Source organism: Opisthocomus hoazin, chromosome 15, assembly GCF_030867145.1.
Source record: "Opisthocomus hoazin isolate bOpiHoa1 chromosome 15, bOpiHoa1.hap1, whole genome shotgun sequence".
Classification (NCBI taxonomy): Eukaryota; Metazoa; Chordata; class Aves; order Opisthocomiformes; family Opisthocomidae; genus Opisthocomus; species Opisthocomus hoazin.
In genome coordinates this window covers 19,061,866-19,079,204 of record NC_134428.1, presented here as the reverse complement: position 1 = coordinate 19,079,204, position 17,339 = coordinate 19,061,866, and the positions used below count along the sequence as shown (strand labels likewise).

The 17,339-nt window shown below is 43.6% G+C and overlaps 1 protein-coding gene across 8 annotated transcripts in view; it reads left to right on the top strand.

The window, feature by feature from the left end:
* The window catches only part of PDGFA (platelet derived growth factor subunit A), a 35,844-nt gene extending 22,160 nt beyond the window's left edge, over window positions 1-13,684 (top strand). For 4 of the 8 annotated variants that reach the window (XR_012765597.1, XR_012765596.1, XM_075436248.1 and 1 more), the window contains one exon: window positions 92-5,041. Coding sequence is in view for 4 of the 8 variants with exons in the window: in XM_075436248.1 (XP_075292363.1) it covers window positions 92-102 (11 nt within the window). In the remaining 4 variants the exon portion in view is untranslated. The other 4 variants (XR_012765595.1, XM_075436244.1, XM_075436246.1 and 1 more) reach the window with 4 other exon arrangements.
* Window positions 13,685-17,339: the final 3,655 nt, after the last annotated feature.

Genomic DNA, 17,339 nt, shown 5'->3' with positions numbered 1-17,339 from the left:
AGAACAGTTTTTTTTTTTAAAGTCATCTGCTTAGAGGATAGGACCTTTGATTCTAATCATAGAGTTATTGTATCTTTTTTCTCTCCTGCAGATGTAAGGTGAAAATAAGCTAGAAAAAAAACTTCTCTCTGGGACATGGATGTACATGGTTTGTTACATTCCTGAACCTACTATGTATGGTGCTTATTGACTGTATACTTTATTTGTTCTCCTATGTGAAAAACTGGCTCAAAAGAACACTTAATGAGAACAAAGAGACAATGTACATTTGTTTAATGTGACATCAAAGCAAGTATTGTAGCACTCTGTGAAACAATAGGAAGCTTCCCTGTCCAAAAAAGAAAAAAAACGAAAGAAAGAAAAACAGAAAAGAAAAAAAGACAGTTGAATGAATGGAGGATACCAAAAGTACTCAAAAAAATGACAAAAATCTGAGTGAATAGTGGATTTCTGTCAGAGCAGTCAACGGTGCTTTACGTCAAGAAATGTGCCTGCGTTCTTGAAGAAGATGGATGGACACTGATGGACTTCAGGCACAAAAAAAGCAGGAATGTATGAAATGATCAAATGCCACGCAAACACTATAGAACAATGCATCCTTGCTTGGTGGTGTTTTAAAAGTCTATACAAAAAAACCTTCTGGGGAGCCTTAAGTGGATTTTTTTTTTTTTTTTTTTTTACACCATAAAGTGATTATTAAGTTTTCTTTTTACTCTTTGCCTAGCTTTTTATTATCTTTTGGACTACATTTGCCAATAACACATATAAAAGACTGGTATAACAAAAAGCAGAACACAAAACATTATGGTATTTCTCCTAGTGGGATGCAAACTAATGAGATGTATTAAAATAAAAATGGTATACCTATGCATAATTTTCTAGATGTTTCATGGTTTATGTTCCCCAACTTCCCCCGTAATTTAAAGCATTACATAAAAAGAAAAAAAGAGAAAAAAAGAGATGTGCGTAAACAAATCATAGGATATCCATGCAAAAATCCTTTTTTTTCCTTTAAGACTTATGCCAGTTGCCTACTAGTGATATTGTGTTAGCAATTGTCATTCTTATCAGTATACAGATACTTTTATTTCACATGTTGGAGCTGTGTGAAATGTACAAATTCTTGTATCTGCATTGTACAATGTCATGGTGGCATGGGAACTACCTTGCTGCAAATATTTGAACAAAACTAAAATTCTTTATTTTTGGTAAAATGTTATGCTTTATGTGTATTCAACAGAAATATGTGTTTTTGTAAAGGTGAAGTTTGTATTTTTATCTAAAAATTAACAGTTTTATATACCTGAGAAAGCCTGCTATGTTTTCTTGAACCAAAAAAAAAAAAAAAGAAAAAAGAAAAAAAAGCATTTTGTGGTCATATTTTTGTAGTAGAATAGCCCAAATAACATCAAAATCTATTTTAACTATAGCAGGGCAGATAAAATACTCTGGCACCAGCTCCTGTATTTTCAAAGTGCCAAAGGATTAAATGTTCAGTTCCCCACGAATTGCAGTGGGAGCCACATGGCTAAATCCTTCTGTACTGCTTTGGAAATGTAGGGCTGTGCCAGTTGTGACATGGCTACTCACTTGGCCAAAATCACTGCCCCACCCCAGTATTCTGGATTATATACCCGTTGTTTTAGTTGGATTATCACATTGGATATGTAAAATGAACTACTGGATTCTTTTCTTTGTGAAACGTCTACAGAGAGATGAAAGAGTTTCCTTAGTTTGGAATGACAAAAAAGCTTGTCTTGAAGACAGTGTTTCCACTCAAATAAAAACTATCTTCAAATGTGAATGAACTGCAGAACTTTAACACTACAAAAGAGAGAGAGATTTTTGACCTTTCCATTTCTTTAAATATAGTTCAAACATTCCCCTCCTGTTCCTGTAGCTACGTCCAATTTCAACCAAACAAAGCAATGTTAGCTAACAGGCATTATTGGCTTCAGATGCTAATGCAGAGTTAGAGTTAGTCACCATTCTATTTTGTGATCATTCTCCCAGTGTGTTTGTTGAGCACCAAAACTGGAAATACATTTAACTAAGATTGTCTGTGCTTGTTTTCCACTAAGTGTACTGTTCACAATGTTATGCACATGAATGTATGTGTCTGCGTTTAAAAAAGTGTATAAAATGTAATTTATATATTTATGTTTCAGTGGGATGCCAATAATGTTGCTCCGTTCCTTTTTTGTCTAAAAGATATCTAATGAAAAAACCCCATATGTCCATTAAAATCATGTAGATGAAAAGCGTTATGTGACCCACTCAGACACTGTGCAGGTATGAAAGGATGTACAAGTCACTTAAGTGGAATAATTTGAAAAACAACTGTTTGAGAGTCCTGTGGTTGCACTGGCGTAAGAAGGTTGCATTCAGGTCTGTGGGCCAGCTTGCCTGGAGTAACTCCGCTGAGTAGAATGGAGCTCTGCTGGTTTACATCACGAGTGAGTCTGGCCCGGTGTTAAAGTCTTGGAAAGAAAGCAAACTGAGAGGCATGCATATTATTGGCGCCAGCAAATAAATGTGTTATGCCAAATTCAGAAAACCAGGAGAGAATGAAGACTGAATGTAGTCTTTTCCAGTAGTTGTTTGTTTGAGACTTGTAGTCTCGAGTTAATTTTGTTACCAGGAATGAAACGCATGTGAGTCTTTGTTCTCAAGCACAGTGTTTTTACGGCATGCAGCAGAAAACACAAAAATCTCAGGGCTATATTCTCAGCTAGTATGAATTGGCAAGTGGTTTTTACTTCAGCTGCCCCTAAGCTAATTTACATCAGATGAGGATCCAGTCCACGGTTTTTAAAATACGAGTAGTGTCATGACATATGCATCATTTACTGTAGTCCAGCTGAGATATTACCCACCAGCCTTGGTATTAGTCCTTCTTCTTCAAGGTGGCAGATATAACCAGAAGGAACAGTAATATTAAAGGTTGTGACACAGGAGACATTAATTCAAAGTTAAGTTGGACATTTCAAGGGCCATATCCTCAGCTGGTGTAAATCACCATCACTCCATTGCCTGCAATGGAGCTGTACCAGCTTACACCACTTGAGGGGCTGGTCCCTCATTCTGCTCATCCCTTTCACTACTCGGTCCTACAGGATCTCAGATTGTCGTGTACTGTTAGTGTAATCCTGTGTTCTCTAATACTTAAGCACAATAAGTGAATATAAGAATGAGTGTCAGACTTAACTTTGAATGTCCAAGCTCTGAAATGGTTTGTTTCACCATTGTGGCTGTAAATTAAACAGTTCTCTGTGCATTTGTGAATGCCGTGTCATATCTTCTTCCACTGTCTACTGGAGATGGACTCCATCTGGACTTGCTAAGTGCAAGACTTGGAATGTCACAGGGAAGGGTGTGAGCAATTGGGGCCGCAAGATATCTGACTGACAACTCTGTTATTTGTGGGGTGGGGGGCTAGTAGCGGGTGTAATGAAGGAGTTGAAGGTGATCGTTGTAAGTCGTGTTTCCATGCAATCCTTTTAACACCTGTTGGTTCTGTCCTTGTGCATTCTAGGTAGAGGTTTGGGGGTAGAAAGTGTTTCTGGTTTACATTCTGCAGTCACCTCCTCTGTCCAGAGATTCAGGAGTTGTTGGTCTGATGTCGTTCTTTTTGAGGTCTTTTCTGGTCAGAAAACATATGTGTAGTGGACTGCTGGAAAAACATCTCAGTGTTACAGTATGGTGCATGATCACATATTCTCTAGTGAATTCATGATGTTTAATTCTGTACTTCGTTTTTCCAGAGCTGCCCTTCAGTTGCTTTTGTTGAGTGAAATCAAGGATTACGTGCCAGTTTGCTTTCCTTTTCGGCTGTCCGCCGTCCTGCTTGGCATCTGCTTTATTAGACAGTGCACAGTGACTGCAGGCAGTTGCTCCTCTCCAGTCCTGGAGGTTCCTAGGCAGCTCCAGCACTTCAGTGTCTTTGAGCGTAGGCTTTTTACTCTGCTTGGAACAGCATCTCACAGGTCTCTTCCCTCCAACGGGCTTCAGCATTCCAGCTGTGAGGTTCTTTTGGCTGTCCTCATCGGGTCCACGTTGCCTTTCTGTGGTCTACTTTCCAGCTATTGTCTGCCTGACTTTCCCATCCCTCTTTTTCTGTCTCTCAAAAATGATTTTCGCTTCCTAGGATCTGTCTCATCATGTATCTCTGCTGTCTCCTGCTGCCTGACAGAACAGTCTTTGATCTCTTTATCTCCAAATCTATTGCTTTATCTAGGCATGTGCCCCCAGATCCTGTCTCCAAGGCCTACAGGCCCATAACTGACCCCCACATGAAAGACAAATGCTGTTATATAGACACGTGTTTGTGGAGAGAAAAACATTCATCTTTGCATTTGGAAGAATATTGATTACTGAAGGCTCCCTGCTAAAGCTCTGTCCAATTCCAGCAACAGTGTAACTCTGGAGTAGTGGTATTGAAGCTATTCCAGACATCTGACATTTCAATTAAGATCAGTGGCCCCGTTCATAATTTAATTTGAAAATGTACCCAAAAGCAAAGATGAAATTTCAAAGCTACATCAGATTTGCATGCTCATATTTTGCTGTAGTTTGAAGGCAACCGTGTTTGCAGGCCCCTTCCATAGCTGTGAAAATCTTACCCTGAATATTTATCTTGTCCCTCTCTTGGGCTGGAAATCGTGGTTGCTTTAAAACAGAAACAATGTGGAGGTTTTCAGTGAGGTAATTTTCTTGATGTTTCTTATATGCAGCTTCTAGTACTAGCAGATCTCAGAAACAGAGTCAAGTAAAAATCATTTAAACCTGTAAGAATCCCACTCAAGTTTGCTTTAATTTCAGGTAACAGAGAAAAGCCTATCAATGTTGCATTCCTCAAAAATCAGCCTATATTTTGCATTTATTATTTCATTTAATTACTGTGTGCTTTCCCACATTCTAACAGCAAAGTATTATTCCATGTCTGAGCTTTTCTGTGCTGCTCTTTGCTGTGTAGCATCACTGCAGCACAGCCTTGAGCTGTTTTGTACTCGTATCTCCTCTGAAATAAAGAACTATTGTTATCCCATTTTAGGCGAGACCGAGGCATGGAGAAATGACTGTGCAAGGTCACACAGCAAGGCTATGCCAGAACCAGGGATAGGACTCAGATCTGAGTGCTCATCCAGTGCCCTAAATCACACGACCATCTTCCCTTTCCAAGAATGAATCCTTGCACCCTTAGAGCTAAATACTGAAAAGATAAAAAAGGGTAAGTGATTTTGCCTAATTATTGTGCATTGGATACATGATCAAAAACCACTGCCGTATTGTCAGAGAATGTAGTGACTGATGAAAATCAAGCTATCTGCCCATGCAATTACATAGCCTTTTATGCTATCATGAGCTAGTCATTTCCTGCATCTCTAAGGAGTCAACCTTTTGTGACTTACAGTGAAAATTACGCACATAGAACAAATCAAGACTCAGATTTGATGGGAATTTACAAAAATTCGGTAGACAATTTTCATTGTACTTCCCTTCATTTCAGTGTCATTCATGCCTTTTATGGTGTGGGTAACATTTCCCAAGGGAACTGTTTTTATCATGGGCCCGATCCTGATTTTTTTTCCCAGGCCCTAATGAGGTGCCTGTGTTTGCCCTGTTTCAAGCCAGTGCCTAAGCATACTTCTAACTTTGGACAAACATCCCGTTGACCTCAGGCACATGGAGCAGAGCTGATGCTTTATTACTCTTTCTTAGGGTGTGCCTTCCTGACACAGGGTCCCATTTGTGGGATGAGGGTCTTAGTATTCTTAGAGCGCTGAAATATGTTGTAAGTAGCCCCAAAGATGAAGACTAGAACATACAGCTAGAAAAACAGCTGGGAGAATTCCACTTTCTTCTGCTCCTGTGGAGGCTGCCATTTTGAAATACATATTTGTTCTTTTTGGGAAAGTACTTTCCTGGTGTGGGTAAATTCAGGACTGCAATTAGTAATGCCAGTGATCCCAAGTAAGATTATTTCTTTGGGTACCTCAGACAATATAACTTGAGAACTCACAGTCATATCCGTAATGGACAATTTTGAGATGACAAAAAATAATGAGAGTGAAAATTATGTGAAATGTGGCAATTTTTAGTCTATGAAAGAAAAGGAATTAGGAAGTAGAATGAACAAGGTCAAAAGGTTGGTCATACATTTTTCAGTTGTGGAATGTTACCTGTCCCTTTAGTCATTCAAATTATTTGCTGCATCAGGGTGAATCAGGCTGAATTATGTGCTGAAGTAATTCGGAATCACTACAACGCGTAAAAAGTTACGGCTGGTTCTCGGTGAACTGCTACCTATTATCATGGCGTATGACTGTGAGGTGGGGCCTGCAATCACAGTTGTAAATCAAAGAACAAGTCATAGGTTAGGTACTGTTTTCCTTAGATATTGTCTCTAAGTTTGTTGTCCGTATGCTGGTCTCTTGAGTGACGTTTGGTGAGCTTTTCAGTTAGGTGTAAAGTCGAGTAGTGCACAACCTGAAACTGAGGAAGTGCTACCTTTTAGTTGTGTTCATAATAGATGAAATTCTGGCAACATCCTGGTGAGGAAGTTTCTGTCATTGGAGGTTTCTTCCAGCGTTACTTCTTCCCCTAGAGGGGAATCCGATCATTATTATAGTTGACTCATTAGCAAGCCATCAAGTTTGGGTTCTTAGCATCTGAAAATTTTCTGTTTGGACTGATGCTTTTGCATGCCAAATGTCTTCCAGGATCTTAGATAAAAATACACAAAGAAAATACACAAAGAAAATACACAAGTTGTGTTCTCCAACAGAAAAATCCACATCAGAAGCCTGGAGCAGTCCCTCAAACAGGGAAATACGGAGCCAAATTTGTAACAAATGTTGCACACTCATCTTCCCAACCTCAGACTGGTGTTTTGGCCTCTACGTACTGTCTTCGATCTTGCATAATGAAAGCAACTGGTTTTACTGTCTATCTTTGAGAGCAGCTGTGAAGATTGGGTATGCAAAAACCAGAAGCACCCAGAGATGCAGTTGAGCCCATGGAGCTTGGAATCCCCTGGGCATTTTGAAAACATCTTGATTCTTGAAAGCAATTACAAATAAGTAGAAGAAAAGCATTTTAAACACTTCTGAAAATCCCACTCAGGTTTACTCAACAGGTGAAAAAAACCCCCAGAAAATATACTACATAGAATGATCATTCAGTGACAAAAGTGTTCATAGAAAATGCTCATGCTCAAATATTTCAGCAGTTAATGATCATCTTTACAGACCATAATACTTGAATACTTCACTTATCAATGCATCAGGGCTTGGATGAACTTTGAGACGTATGAAAATGGGACACTCCTTAGGCCAGTGGTAGCTCTGTGTTCTAGTAACTGATCAACCAATTACATGATTGGCCAGATGACTGGCTTGCATAAATAGATACAACTCTGTTGACTTCACTGGAGGTGACAGTTACCTGAGAATTGCCCCGAAACTCTTGCCACGAAGCAGATAAAGGTTTCATATTTTGCTGTTTAGTATTGTAAAAATAGACTCATTTCCTGGAGCAGTTAAAGCAAGAATATCTGGAAAAGCAATTTCCCACAGAGACTCGTCCACACTGGTATTTGCCGAGGTCCCCGGATGTGAACATGTGCTGTTAGAAAACATAAACCAGCAACTTTGTTTAGGGAAGCCTCTGACCTGTCAAAAATGCAAACCGTTTGTTACCAGACTTTTCCTTGGCAGTTAGTGGGTAGAATTACTCATAGAAATTGTTTTGTTTGCTCACAAGGGAAGAGGCAAGACATAAATTCAAGATATCCCCTGTCTGACCACGAGAAAGAAGCCTGTTCACAGAGGGCCTGTGGGTGAAGTGCTGCGCGGGCTGAGCTCCCTTTGGGTATGAACTCAAACTTGCAGACCTCAGTGAATTATGAAGAGCCCTCCAGAATTGCTGGACGTCCCTGGCTGTGAATTTTTTCAGCAGTCTAAGGGATTTGGGCATCCAGTTTTAACTCATATTTGTAAGACTTTCAGTAAACCTTAGTTGGCTCCAAACCCCCTCTGTCTGCGTTCCACAGAGAGGCTAATTTTGGCCCAGGGATGTCCTCCTTGCTCCAGCCAGGCTTCACCTTTTCCTTAGCACTCTGGTTTTACATGTCTTTTCTGTATAAAGGTGGTGCTGGTTTAAGCTGAAGTCCAGGGAAGTTTCAAGAGGCCAGGTTTTCTGCTATGGGCCCTGTTCTGCTGGAGCCTTTTGCCCAGTTGTGCCTGCTGTGTGGGGCCAGAGAGGAGGGTGAGATGCTCCCGCACTTCAGGGAAGTCAAGATATGCCTCCTGGTGCTCAAAGAGTCCTGCCTAAAGACTCATCCTCCCTGGCTGCCACCAAGCACTGCGGTTACTCCCTTTACCACATGCCTTGGGGGCTGATGTTTCCCCTATGCCTACATGTACCTCCTGGAGGGGAGGGTCTCACGCTGCATGATGTGATTGAGGAGACCTGGTATCTACATGGCACCAAGATTCCCATGCAGACTGGGGGCTCTGGGCTCATACCCTTGGGAGTGAAGACCCTTCTTGGTCTAAATTTATCCACAGTAAACGAAGCTGCTCAGAGGTCTCCTTGGAGCCAGGAAGCTACTCAAATACATCTTCAGGGTCTGAATTCTCCCATGACTGCAGTGGATTTCCGCAGCAAACGCGACAGAAGCAGTTTATGACAGGTAGAGTGGTTTCTTTAACAGGCCGTGTATGAACTCTGCAGGTTAATGCTCAGCTTGTGTACTTCACTGATTGCCACAAATGCTGCTTTTAAATCAAATAGTCACTATTTATTCAGGGATAGCTGTTTCTCTTACATGTGCTTCAGAAGAACTTGCCGAACAGCTTGTATCCATTTGTTGTGAAGAGCCTGCTGGCCAGTCCAGAAGGGTTAAGCTGTGTCTGCACATCTAATGGGGGTTTTGAGACCTTGCAGCTGGGGTTAGCAAGTGCAAATGTTTCCCATTAGCTCCCTGCATTCCCCCAAGTTGTGATTCAGCAAGAGAGTCAGTGCAAAGCTGAACTTGAGGCATGTGAGATATTTCTTTGAAGTTACTTGGGCTTAAAGTTAGGCATGATCTGAGTTGGCTTGCTAAGCTGAGGCCCTGAAGAGCCTGCCATGCCAACACAGCGTAAGCTTAGTCTTTTCCTCTTATCCATTGCCTGGAGTGATGCTAGTTTCAGAAGCGGTCTGCAGTCTTTCCATGAACTATTCCATAGTGTTGAGGGAAAGCTTGAAGTATTCGGTGGCTTTCTACCAGCAAGCTCAGCTCCACTAGAAAGTCCATAGCAATGACTGCCCTCTCTGAGCCTCTAAGGTCTCTTCCTTCTTTACTTTCTTCAGCAGGTTTCTTTTCTAAGGCAAGTGAAAAGAAATCTTAAAATAGTACCTTAAAAAGGTGGGAAATTAAGCAGATCATATCATCTTGATTCCTTTATCTCACTTAATTAAGGAGAAGTTTGCCAATAATGATCTGGTATTTCCTAAAACAAGCATACATGAAGAAGACTTTGAGCAACTTCAAAAGAATTTTCAAGCTAGATCAGGAAAAGATAAAACCAGAAGTGGAAACTTCTAATACACTTTATAGCTCATTACTTACAGGAAGTACATTGTTGCATAGGATACTAATGAATTCTGCAGGATGACGTTTCCAAAAGAAAAAAAAAATATGGCACCTTCTGTATCTTAGAGGAAAGATCTCAGGGCTTTTGCAGTTGCAGTAGTTACGCAGTGGATGTGTATGGTCATATCGTGTGGAAAGATTCTGCCTCTGGGAAAAGGCTTTTTAAAGTTTCAGGTGTGTACACTGCTGAGTTTCTGTAGCAACTTCCTGGCCTAGCTGTGAGAAGTGATAAAGGGAATGGTAAAAGACTGTCTTGTTTTCAGTTGTTCTGTTCTGCACCCTGGGAGGCCAAAACACTGCGTTGCATATATCTTGCTGCAGGGCAGGCAGCAGGAGCATATTTGAATGACTAAGGATGAGCACGGTCAAGTTGGTGCTGATGTTCTCAATCAGGTAGTGAGACCAGCAAAGCGAGATAGCAAAATGGATACTCACATTTACCGGTGACACTTGTCTGGAAAATTAACATTTGACGGACTCTTAATTAACTCAGCTGAAGAAGTAATCCTAAAATCCTGATTTTGGACAAGGGCCTGAATCCCAGCCTGTTGGCTTTACTGTTAGTGAGTTGATGCTCTCAGAAGTGTTGTGAAACAGAAATAATTCATATTTGTAAAGCACCCAGACATCCCACGGATGACAAGTAACAGTGTTCTACTATTTAAAGAGTTCCCTGGTGTAAGCAGGCCCCTCAATGGTGACTAGACAGTTGAAAGGTTGCGCCCTGGGCTCAGCTCATGGTTTCAAGTCCAGATGTGCTGACACCAAGTTAGCACCAGCCGGTGCTGAGTGCACCTCTGTCACATGCAGGGTATTGCATGCATGCTGGTTACCTTGCTGTTCTCCACCACGGGGGAATACGTCCGCTTGTCGGCTCTTCTTGTATTTCACTCAGACTGTGAGGCTGGCTTTGCTGTGTGTTTGAACATAGTTGAGGTGGCAAGGTGTTTCCACCAGGACTGAAGCACATGGGTGATGAAGCTTGAGCATTTTTTTCTTCAGTACAGGCAAGATATTTAAATATTGGGTTAGTTGTTCTTTGTGTCTTTAGGCACCCAGATACTTCTGAACTTGTGGTTGCTGGAAGGCTGTCTTATTGAAAATCAAAAGACATTTGCCCTTGTGAAAGTTTCTACTCATGCTTGAAAGTGACATTTGGACTCTGAAGTCACAAAGATGCCTTTGCAAATGTTGTATCTGTCTGCCTGTTTCTCTATAAATCAACCTGCTTGGCCTGAACTGAATGTTTAAATAATAAACAGCTGAAGGACAGTCTGATTGCTTCTTTCTGAGTGTTTCCCTTATGGAGTGCTTGGGATCACATGGCATCTGCTCTGACCTTAAGGATCTCCTTTCTGGAGGCTTTTTTACGATGCTAACAAACCCCACATTTTAACTAGCTGTTAAATAAGCCAGTCAGTGGTAACTGTTCAGGACAGGGATTAGAAGAGTATTCTTACTGGGATACAAGATGGCTCTGTCCATGTGCTGGCCAGGGATGAAGGGCTGGAAAACTGTGTGGTGGAAGAGACTATTAATGTGATTTTCCACAACTTTCCTTGCAGCTGCATTTTTGAGGAAAGAGAGAGAGAGATGGCTAGGCTTGCAGTAACATGTTGTGCCGTCATAAACGCTACAGCCACCATCTGTTTCCAGCCCACGACTTGAAAGAAAACTGAGCAGTAATCTCATAACTCACATGAGCGTTTTACACTTGTGAACCCTTCCCAACCTTTGTCTAATAATGAGGGGAGTGCATGGTGCTAAGGTTTGTATTTTTCCTGCACGTATTGGTGTTTACTTGTATGTCTCTTTCTGTTTTGTTGTTTTCTTTCTTTTTTTTTTTTTTTTCCATGGGCCCATAAAAAAAATTTCTCTGGGAGAAAAATCAGATCGGTTCCACGGTCAAAAGAAACATAATAAAGGCGAAATCCCACTTCCATTGACCTTGCTGGCAAAATTCTCCAGGAGGAGGTGCATTTAACATTCCTCGCTGTGTCTGTCTTGGTTACTTGTTGATTAAAAGAAAGAAAGACATGAGAAAGTGAAGAGGCAGGTTGCTGAACTGCCCTTTCCCTGCAGAAACAGAGCTGCTAGAATAGCTGGCCATGCGCATTTGAAACCCGCACCATCAGATAGGATGGTAATGGTAGGTTGGATTTTAATGAAAACAAATTCTTCCGCTAATCTTCGCTTTGGGCTGGCCCTCGGTGGGATTAAGGATACTGCCTGCTGTGCCAGAGACATGCTCAGGTTCGAGGCTGCTGGTGGGTGGGAAGAGCACAAACGTCTGAGAGCAACTGGTGAGGGATTGCCGTCTGTCCTGTTGCAGTGCCCTCAGGGAAGCCAAAGCGCTGAGATCATTTAGTTGATGGAAGTACTGCTCCCCTCCAGCCTGCAAAGCAAGGCTAACACCATTAAGGATTTCTTTTTGACTGTTCTGCAAAACCAAGGGCTGCTGTTTCACTGGGCCTCCTCTCGTCTTTGGACCCAATTTGCACGCCTCCTCCCAGCACAGCCAAACCGGCTGAATGAACTCCTGCTGTCCTCTGGCCTTAGAAACAATGACTTTCATCATCTCGACCAGACTGCAGAGCAGTTTAAGGATGAAAGGGCTTCTCATTTCATATATCCCACTGCTGCTAGAACTATAAATCGTTGACGGACTGAGGTTATAGCAAGCTGCTACTGCAAGCAAGTGAAATTTATTTTGTGTTGTCATATGTATGGTCAAACTGTCCAAGAAGTTGCCAAACAAAGAACTGAGCTGCTGATGGGCAACCAATTCAATCTCTTCTAATTTTATTTAAAAATAATAAATAACTATCAATCAAAGGAACTGATTTTGACATGTGCTACCTGTTGGGTGATCCTCAGTGTCTCCAAGATGTGTCCATAAGTGGAAGAAAGTTGCCAGCAGTTGCCAGGTTCAGCAGACATGACATGAAGGTCCACCAAGAAAAGGTTTGTGGGCTCCTTAGGGTTGGGAACAGGTTAAGGGACACGCTTTTTTAGCACTGCTTGCTGTTCTGAATATGTTTGCTTGGGTAGCAAGGGTGCACAGAGGCCACATCCAGCTGTGTTGACCTCTTCTTGAATCAGTGGCAAAGCTTCATTAACCTGTACATGGCAGTGGTCCTTCTTCTGTCTTGCAGTTTGATCAAAGATGGATTGCTGGTGGATCTCTGGGATCTAGAAAGCCAGCCCGTGTCTATTTTGGTGCCTTGTGATGGTAGATGAGCTAAAAAGAAGATAGCAGAAACTCTTTGAGCTGATGGGGTCTGAATCACATATCATTTCTGTATCATTTTCTTACAGAGCGAACAAGCTTGGAAAGTTACCTTATTTTTATTTTTTACCCAGGCTAATTAATTATAGCTGGGGGTGTTGAGAGCTGTCATATTAAGCGGCCTTTCCCCACATACTCCTGTCATCCTGCCGGGTTCAGTCCCTGCTGCCTCCCACCCTGTGGTCTGTAGATCACAGCCACCGCCGAGGTGTCCACAGATGCTGCCAGGAGCCCTCTCCCTGCCGGCGCACTCGTCATCGTGGCTTTGGTGTCCGTGGAGTCAGAAACATCTTTCCTGATGCTTATTTTTGCGTGAGAGGGTGAGAGAGAGGGGGCAGAGGAAGGGCAGTGGCAGGGAAGGCATCTGACGTGAAATTCCCAGGAGCAGGATTTGCACATTTTATGACCGTTCAGATGGAAATGCAATGGAGCTGAATTATTACTCCTTAATCCTGCTTTCTCACTTTCCTCCCAGCAGCCTCCTCCCCTCAAGCTTAGGTAATACAGAAGCTTATAAACAAATCCCACCGCGTGAAAAATAGCAAAGGGGGGGGGGGGGGGGGGAAAGGACCTGGGTTAGGGCTGTGATGGATAGACAGGTGGAAGGCAGGCATCAGAAGGGAGGATGAATGGTAAAAGCCTTTGATGGAAACACTAAAGAGCTATTGAAAATCCAAGGGGTGGGGGCAGGGAGGAGAAAGAATAGCAGGAGGAGGGAAAGCAAGGGAGCCGTGCCCCCCTTCCGCCTCCCCCGCCGCCCCCCCCCCCCCCCCCCCCCCCCCCCCCCCGCCTTCTTTCTCAGGATGTTGAGAGTATTTGTCCTGCGTTACAGAATGATTGAACTGCCGCCAGGCCAGGCCACCCTTCCAGCCATTGCACTGGGAAACTGGCACTTCTGAAAGCCTCATCGCCTCTCAAATTTTATAGCTTTCCCTTTTTTGTGGGAGTTCTTGTGTTGTGCTACTTGCAGCATTGTTTTCAGGTTTGCCGCGCATCAAAGAAACTATATTTTGTTGCTCTGACAAACACAGAATCCAGGTAATGAAAGAAAGAATTAAAAAATAAAGGCTCATTTTTATCAGAATACCCAGCTGTCTGCTTTTTATTGAGCCAGAATTTCAGGCATTTGGTATTCACGATGTTGCATTAATATTCCTTTGGTTTATCTCTAGCACTTTTTGAAGGAGAAATTTCATCCTCTAAATAAAGCTTCTACTTTATTGATGTCTCTGTGTGCACAAAAGCAGCGCCTGTTCTTCGTAGTCAGAGTAGTGAGGATGATCCTGTTATATCATAATTAAAATGGTTTTTGCACCAGACAAATGCAGGCAACGGTGGTAAAAGATAATCTTTCCCCTTTTCGGAATGGTCTCTGAAGTTCTGTGATGTCTTACGTCCTACAAGCTCTACGGATGGGAAGAACTACTGATGATCTGCATAGGAGGTTGCTGTTGCTGCCAGGGGCTGTATTTATCTGTGTATGTATTTATACAAGCTTGGGAAGGACCGAAGCCGTGTGTATTGTCAAGAATCAGACCTGGGTGTCTGTAGGTGCATCCCCACCCAGGCCCTGGTTAACCAAGGGAGGGTCCAGGGCTGTGGGCTCTGCCCGTGCCATCGCTGTCAGAGAGGCTGGTGAGCTTGGGGTGCCTGGCCCAGGCAGGGCGGGCAGGGCGCTGGCTGTCCCCGGGGCAGGTCCCTGCTTAGCTGGGCTCGGGATACGGGTCCTCCCTCCCCACCGGTTGCATCGCCCGCAGCGCAGCTGAGCGCAGAGCACGGACAGTCAGCTGTCCACTGCCTCCAAGATTAGATCCTGGGATTAGGTCTCTGACAGGCTGGCCATGCTGTATAATTAAAATAGGCCTAGGAGAGCAGAGAGGCAATATGCAACCCGTACACAGCTGAATATTGGGGGGGCTGTGCTTGCTCACAAACCTGCTGCAGCCGAAAACAAATCTCTCTACTAATATAACTTTGCAATAGTGCTTACCACCTAAACATCTCCAGTGCCTGGTTACATTCATTAATGTTTGCAATGCCCCCTGAGAGAGGTAGCGCTGCCTTTATCCCCACCTCTGAAAAAAGAGAAAGGGTAAGTGATTTTCTCAAGGTTAGGTGCTCAAGGTGTCACTGGAGATGGAGCTTCGGTCTCCTGCCTTCAAAGGAATTCACTGCAGTGACCAAAGCAAACAGCCCCTGCTGTTACAAAGCCGGACCGTGGCGTGTCATTCGCACTTTGTATCTGAGATGCTGCGTCTGGGAAGGTATCGCTGTCCTTGTGAACAGAGTTTTAGTTCTTGAGCGTGGGTGAACACTTGTCATCGTGCCAGGATGACACAAAGTCTAGAAATTATGATGGCAATTCAGGTCAGGGTATAACGTGGAAAAATGCTGCCTCAGAAGTGTCCCCGTCTGGTAGTGATTATTTAAACTGCAGGACACGGCTGTGGCAAAGATCAGGTTGTAGCTGATACGAATCATGCCTTGAAATGACACTTTCCTTCTTACATTGTGAAAATTGCAGAGCTATGGGAATTGAGGGAAAATGGGATTTCCCTGGAGGTTAAAGATTTTCCTTTAATCAGCTTTCATAATGTTAATTAAACGTTTGGAACAATGGCTCAGTCCTGGGATCCGCCCGCTCTTGCATAACTATCTCACAATACCATTTTCACTTTCATGTTTATTTGTCAGCATGATTCAAAGCGAGAGCTGAGCGAGACTCCCGTACCAAGCAGTTACTTGGGTTTTGGGAAAACTCAACTCCCTCCCTTGCCTCTTCTAGAGAGAGAAGACACCCCCCCCCCCTACCCCCCCCCCTCCCCCCCCAAGGAGGAGCAGCCTAGAGGGATCACAGGACTTTGTCTATCATCCTTACCATATCCGCAAATGGGGCTGGTGGAAGCTTACTGGTACTCTGAGACTGGTAGATATGACTGTATACCCACCCATGTGGAGGAATTGGGGGATTTGTGGAGATCAGTACATGGATCGATATATTCCGGGTAGCTACAATATATGACAGTGCCACTTGTTCCCTGAATTTTTCACCCTTTCTGTGGTGTAGTTGCTGTGTGCCCACAGGAGCCATCGTTTCTGGTCCTTTGAGCAATGGGCTTAATGTAACCCAGGCTTGTATCACACCCACTGGAGGGCTCAGGGGATGAGACGATGTGGGGAATGGTTCACAGGCATGGAACGACGTTGATTTCCCCAGGGATCTTACCCCGTGGCAGAGGGAACTGTGCTGGGTATTTACAGACTGTTAGGGGTTGGAAGGGACCTCTGTGGGTCATCCAGTCCAAGCCCCTGCCGAAGCAGGGTCACCCAGAGCAGGCTGCACAGGACCTCGTCCAGGCGTGTCTTGAATATCTCCAGAGAAGGAGACTCCACAACCTCCCTGGGCAGCCTGTTCCAGCGCTCCATCACCCTCAGAGTGAAGAAATTCTTCCTCATGTTCAGCTGGAACTTCCTAAGCTTCAGTTTGTGCCCGTTGCCCCTTGTCCTGTCACTGGGCACCACTGAAAAGAGTCTGGCCCCATCCTCCTGACACCCACCCTTCAGATATTTGTAAGCATTTCTAAGGTCCCCTCTCAGCCTTCTCTTCTTCAGGCTGAACAAGCCCAGCTCCCTCAGCGTTTCCTCTTAGGAGAGATGCTCCAGTCCCCTCCTCATCTTTGTAGCCCTTTTGTAGCCTTTCAGTTTACTCTCAACCCAGGAGGTCCTCTTGGTGCCGGACTGGGATGTCTCTGCCCGTGGTCTGAGACGTGTCGGTGTGGCCGAGAGCTGCTCTAGCGATGTGCCCACAGCATCCACCAGCCACATGTGCGCAGGGCAATGCACGCACACGCGCGCCTGGTCACCTTTGTTCGAGCTAGAAAAGGATCTTTTAAAAAACGAGGTTTTAAAACTTGTGGATGCCAGATGCTATCAGGAAAAAAAAATGAACCTATTATGTTTTAGTTCAAAGTGTTATCTACCGCAAGATTTTTAAATATGCACAAAATGCAGTTTCTGCAGAAGGACCATTAATCAGCTGCTGGACGAACTGCCTTTTTTAAGCTGCAAAGATGAAAACAAAAAGCTGCGAGCGCAGGGGCAGCTCCGTTTTCCCATTGTACGGATGGCGGGTCTCGGTGCAGGAGGGCACCTGTATGCGTGCCGGGCTCTTGCTTCCCTAGCAACATGTTAACATCTTTGCAAAAGCTGTTTAAATACGCCGAGCCGCTTGCCACGCAGGCTCTCCGTGGCCGTTTCCCTGTTGACACACGCTTTTGTCTGCTTAGAGGAGGTGCTCTGTAAACACAAACGTTAGATGGTTTTTATGTTACTTATTTCTGATTCATTGGTTCTAAATTAGTAGCTCAGAGGCACATACCTTTCGTACAGTCAGGGAAGGGATTGCCTCTC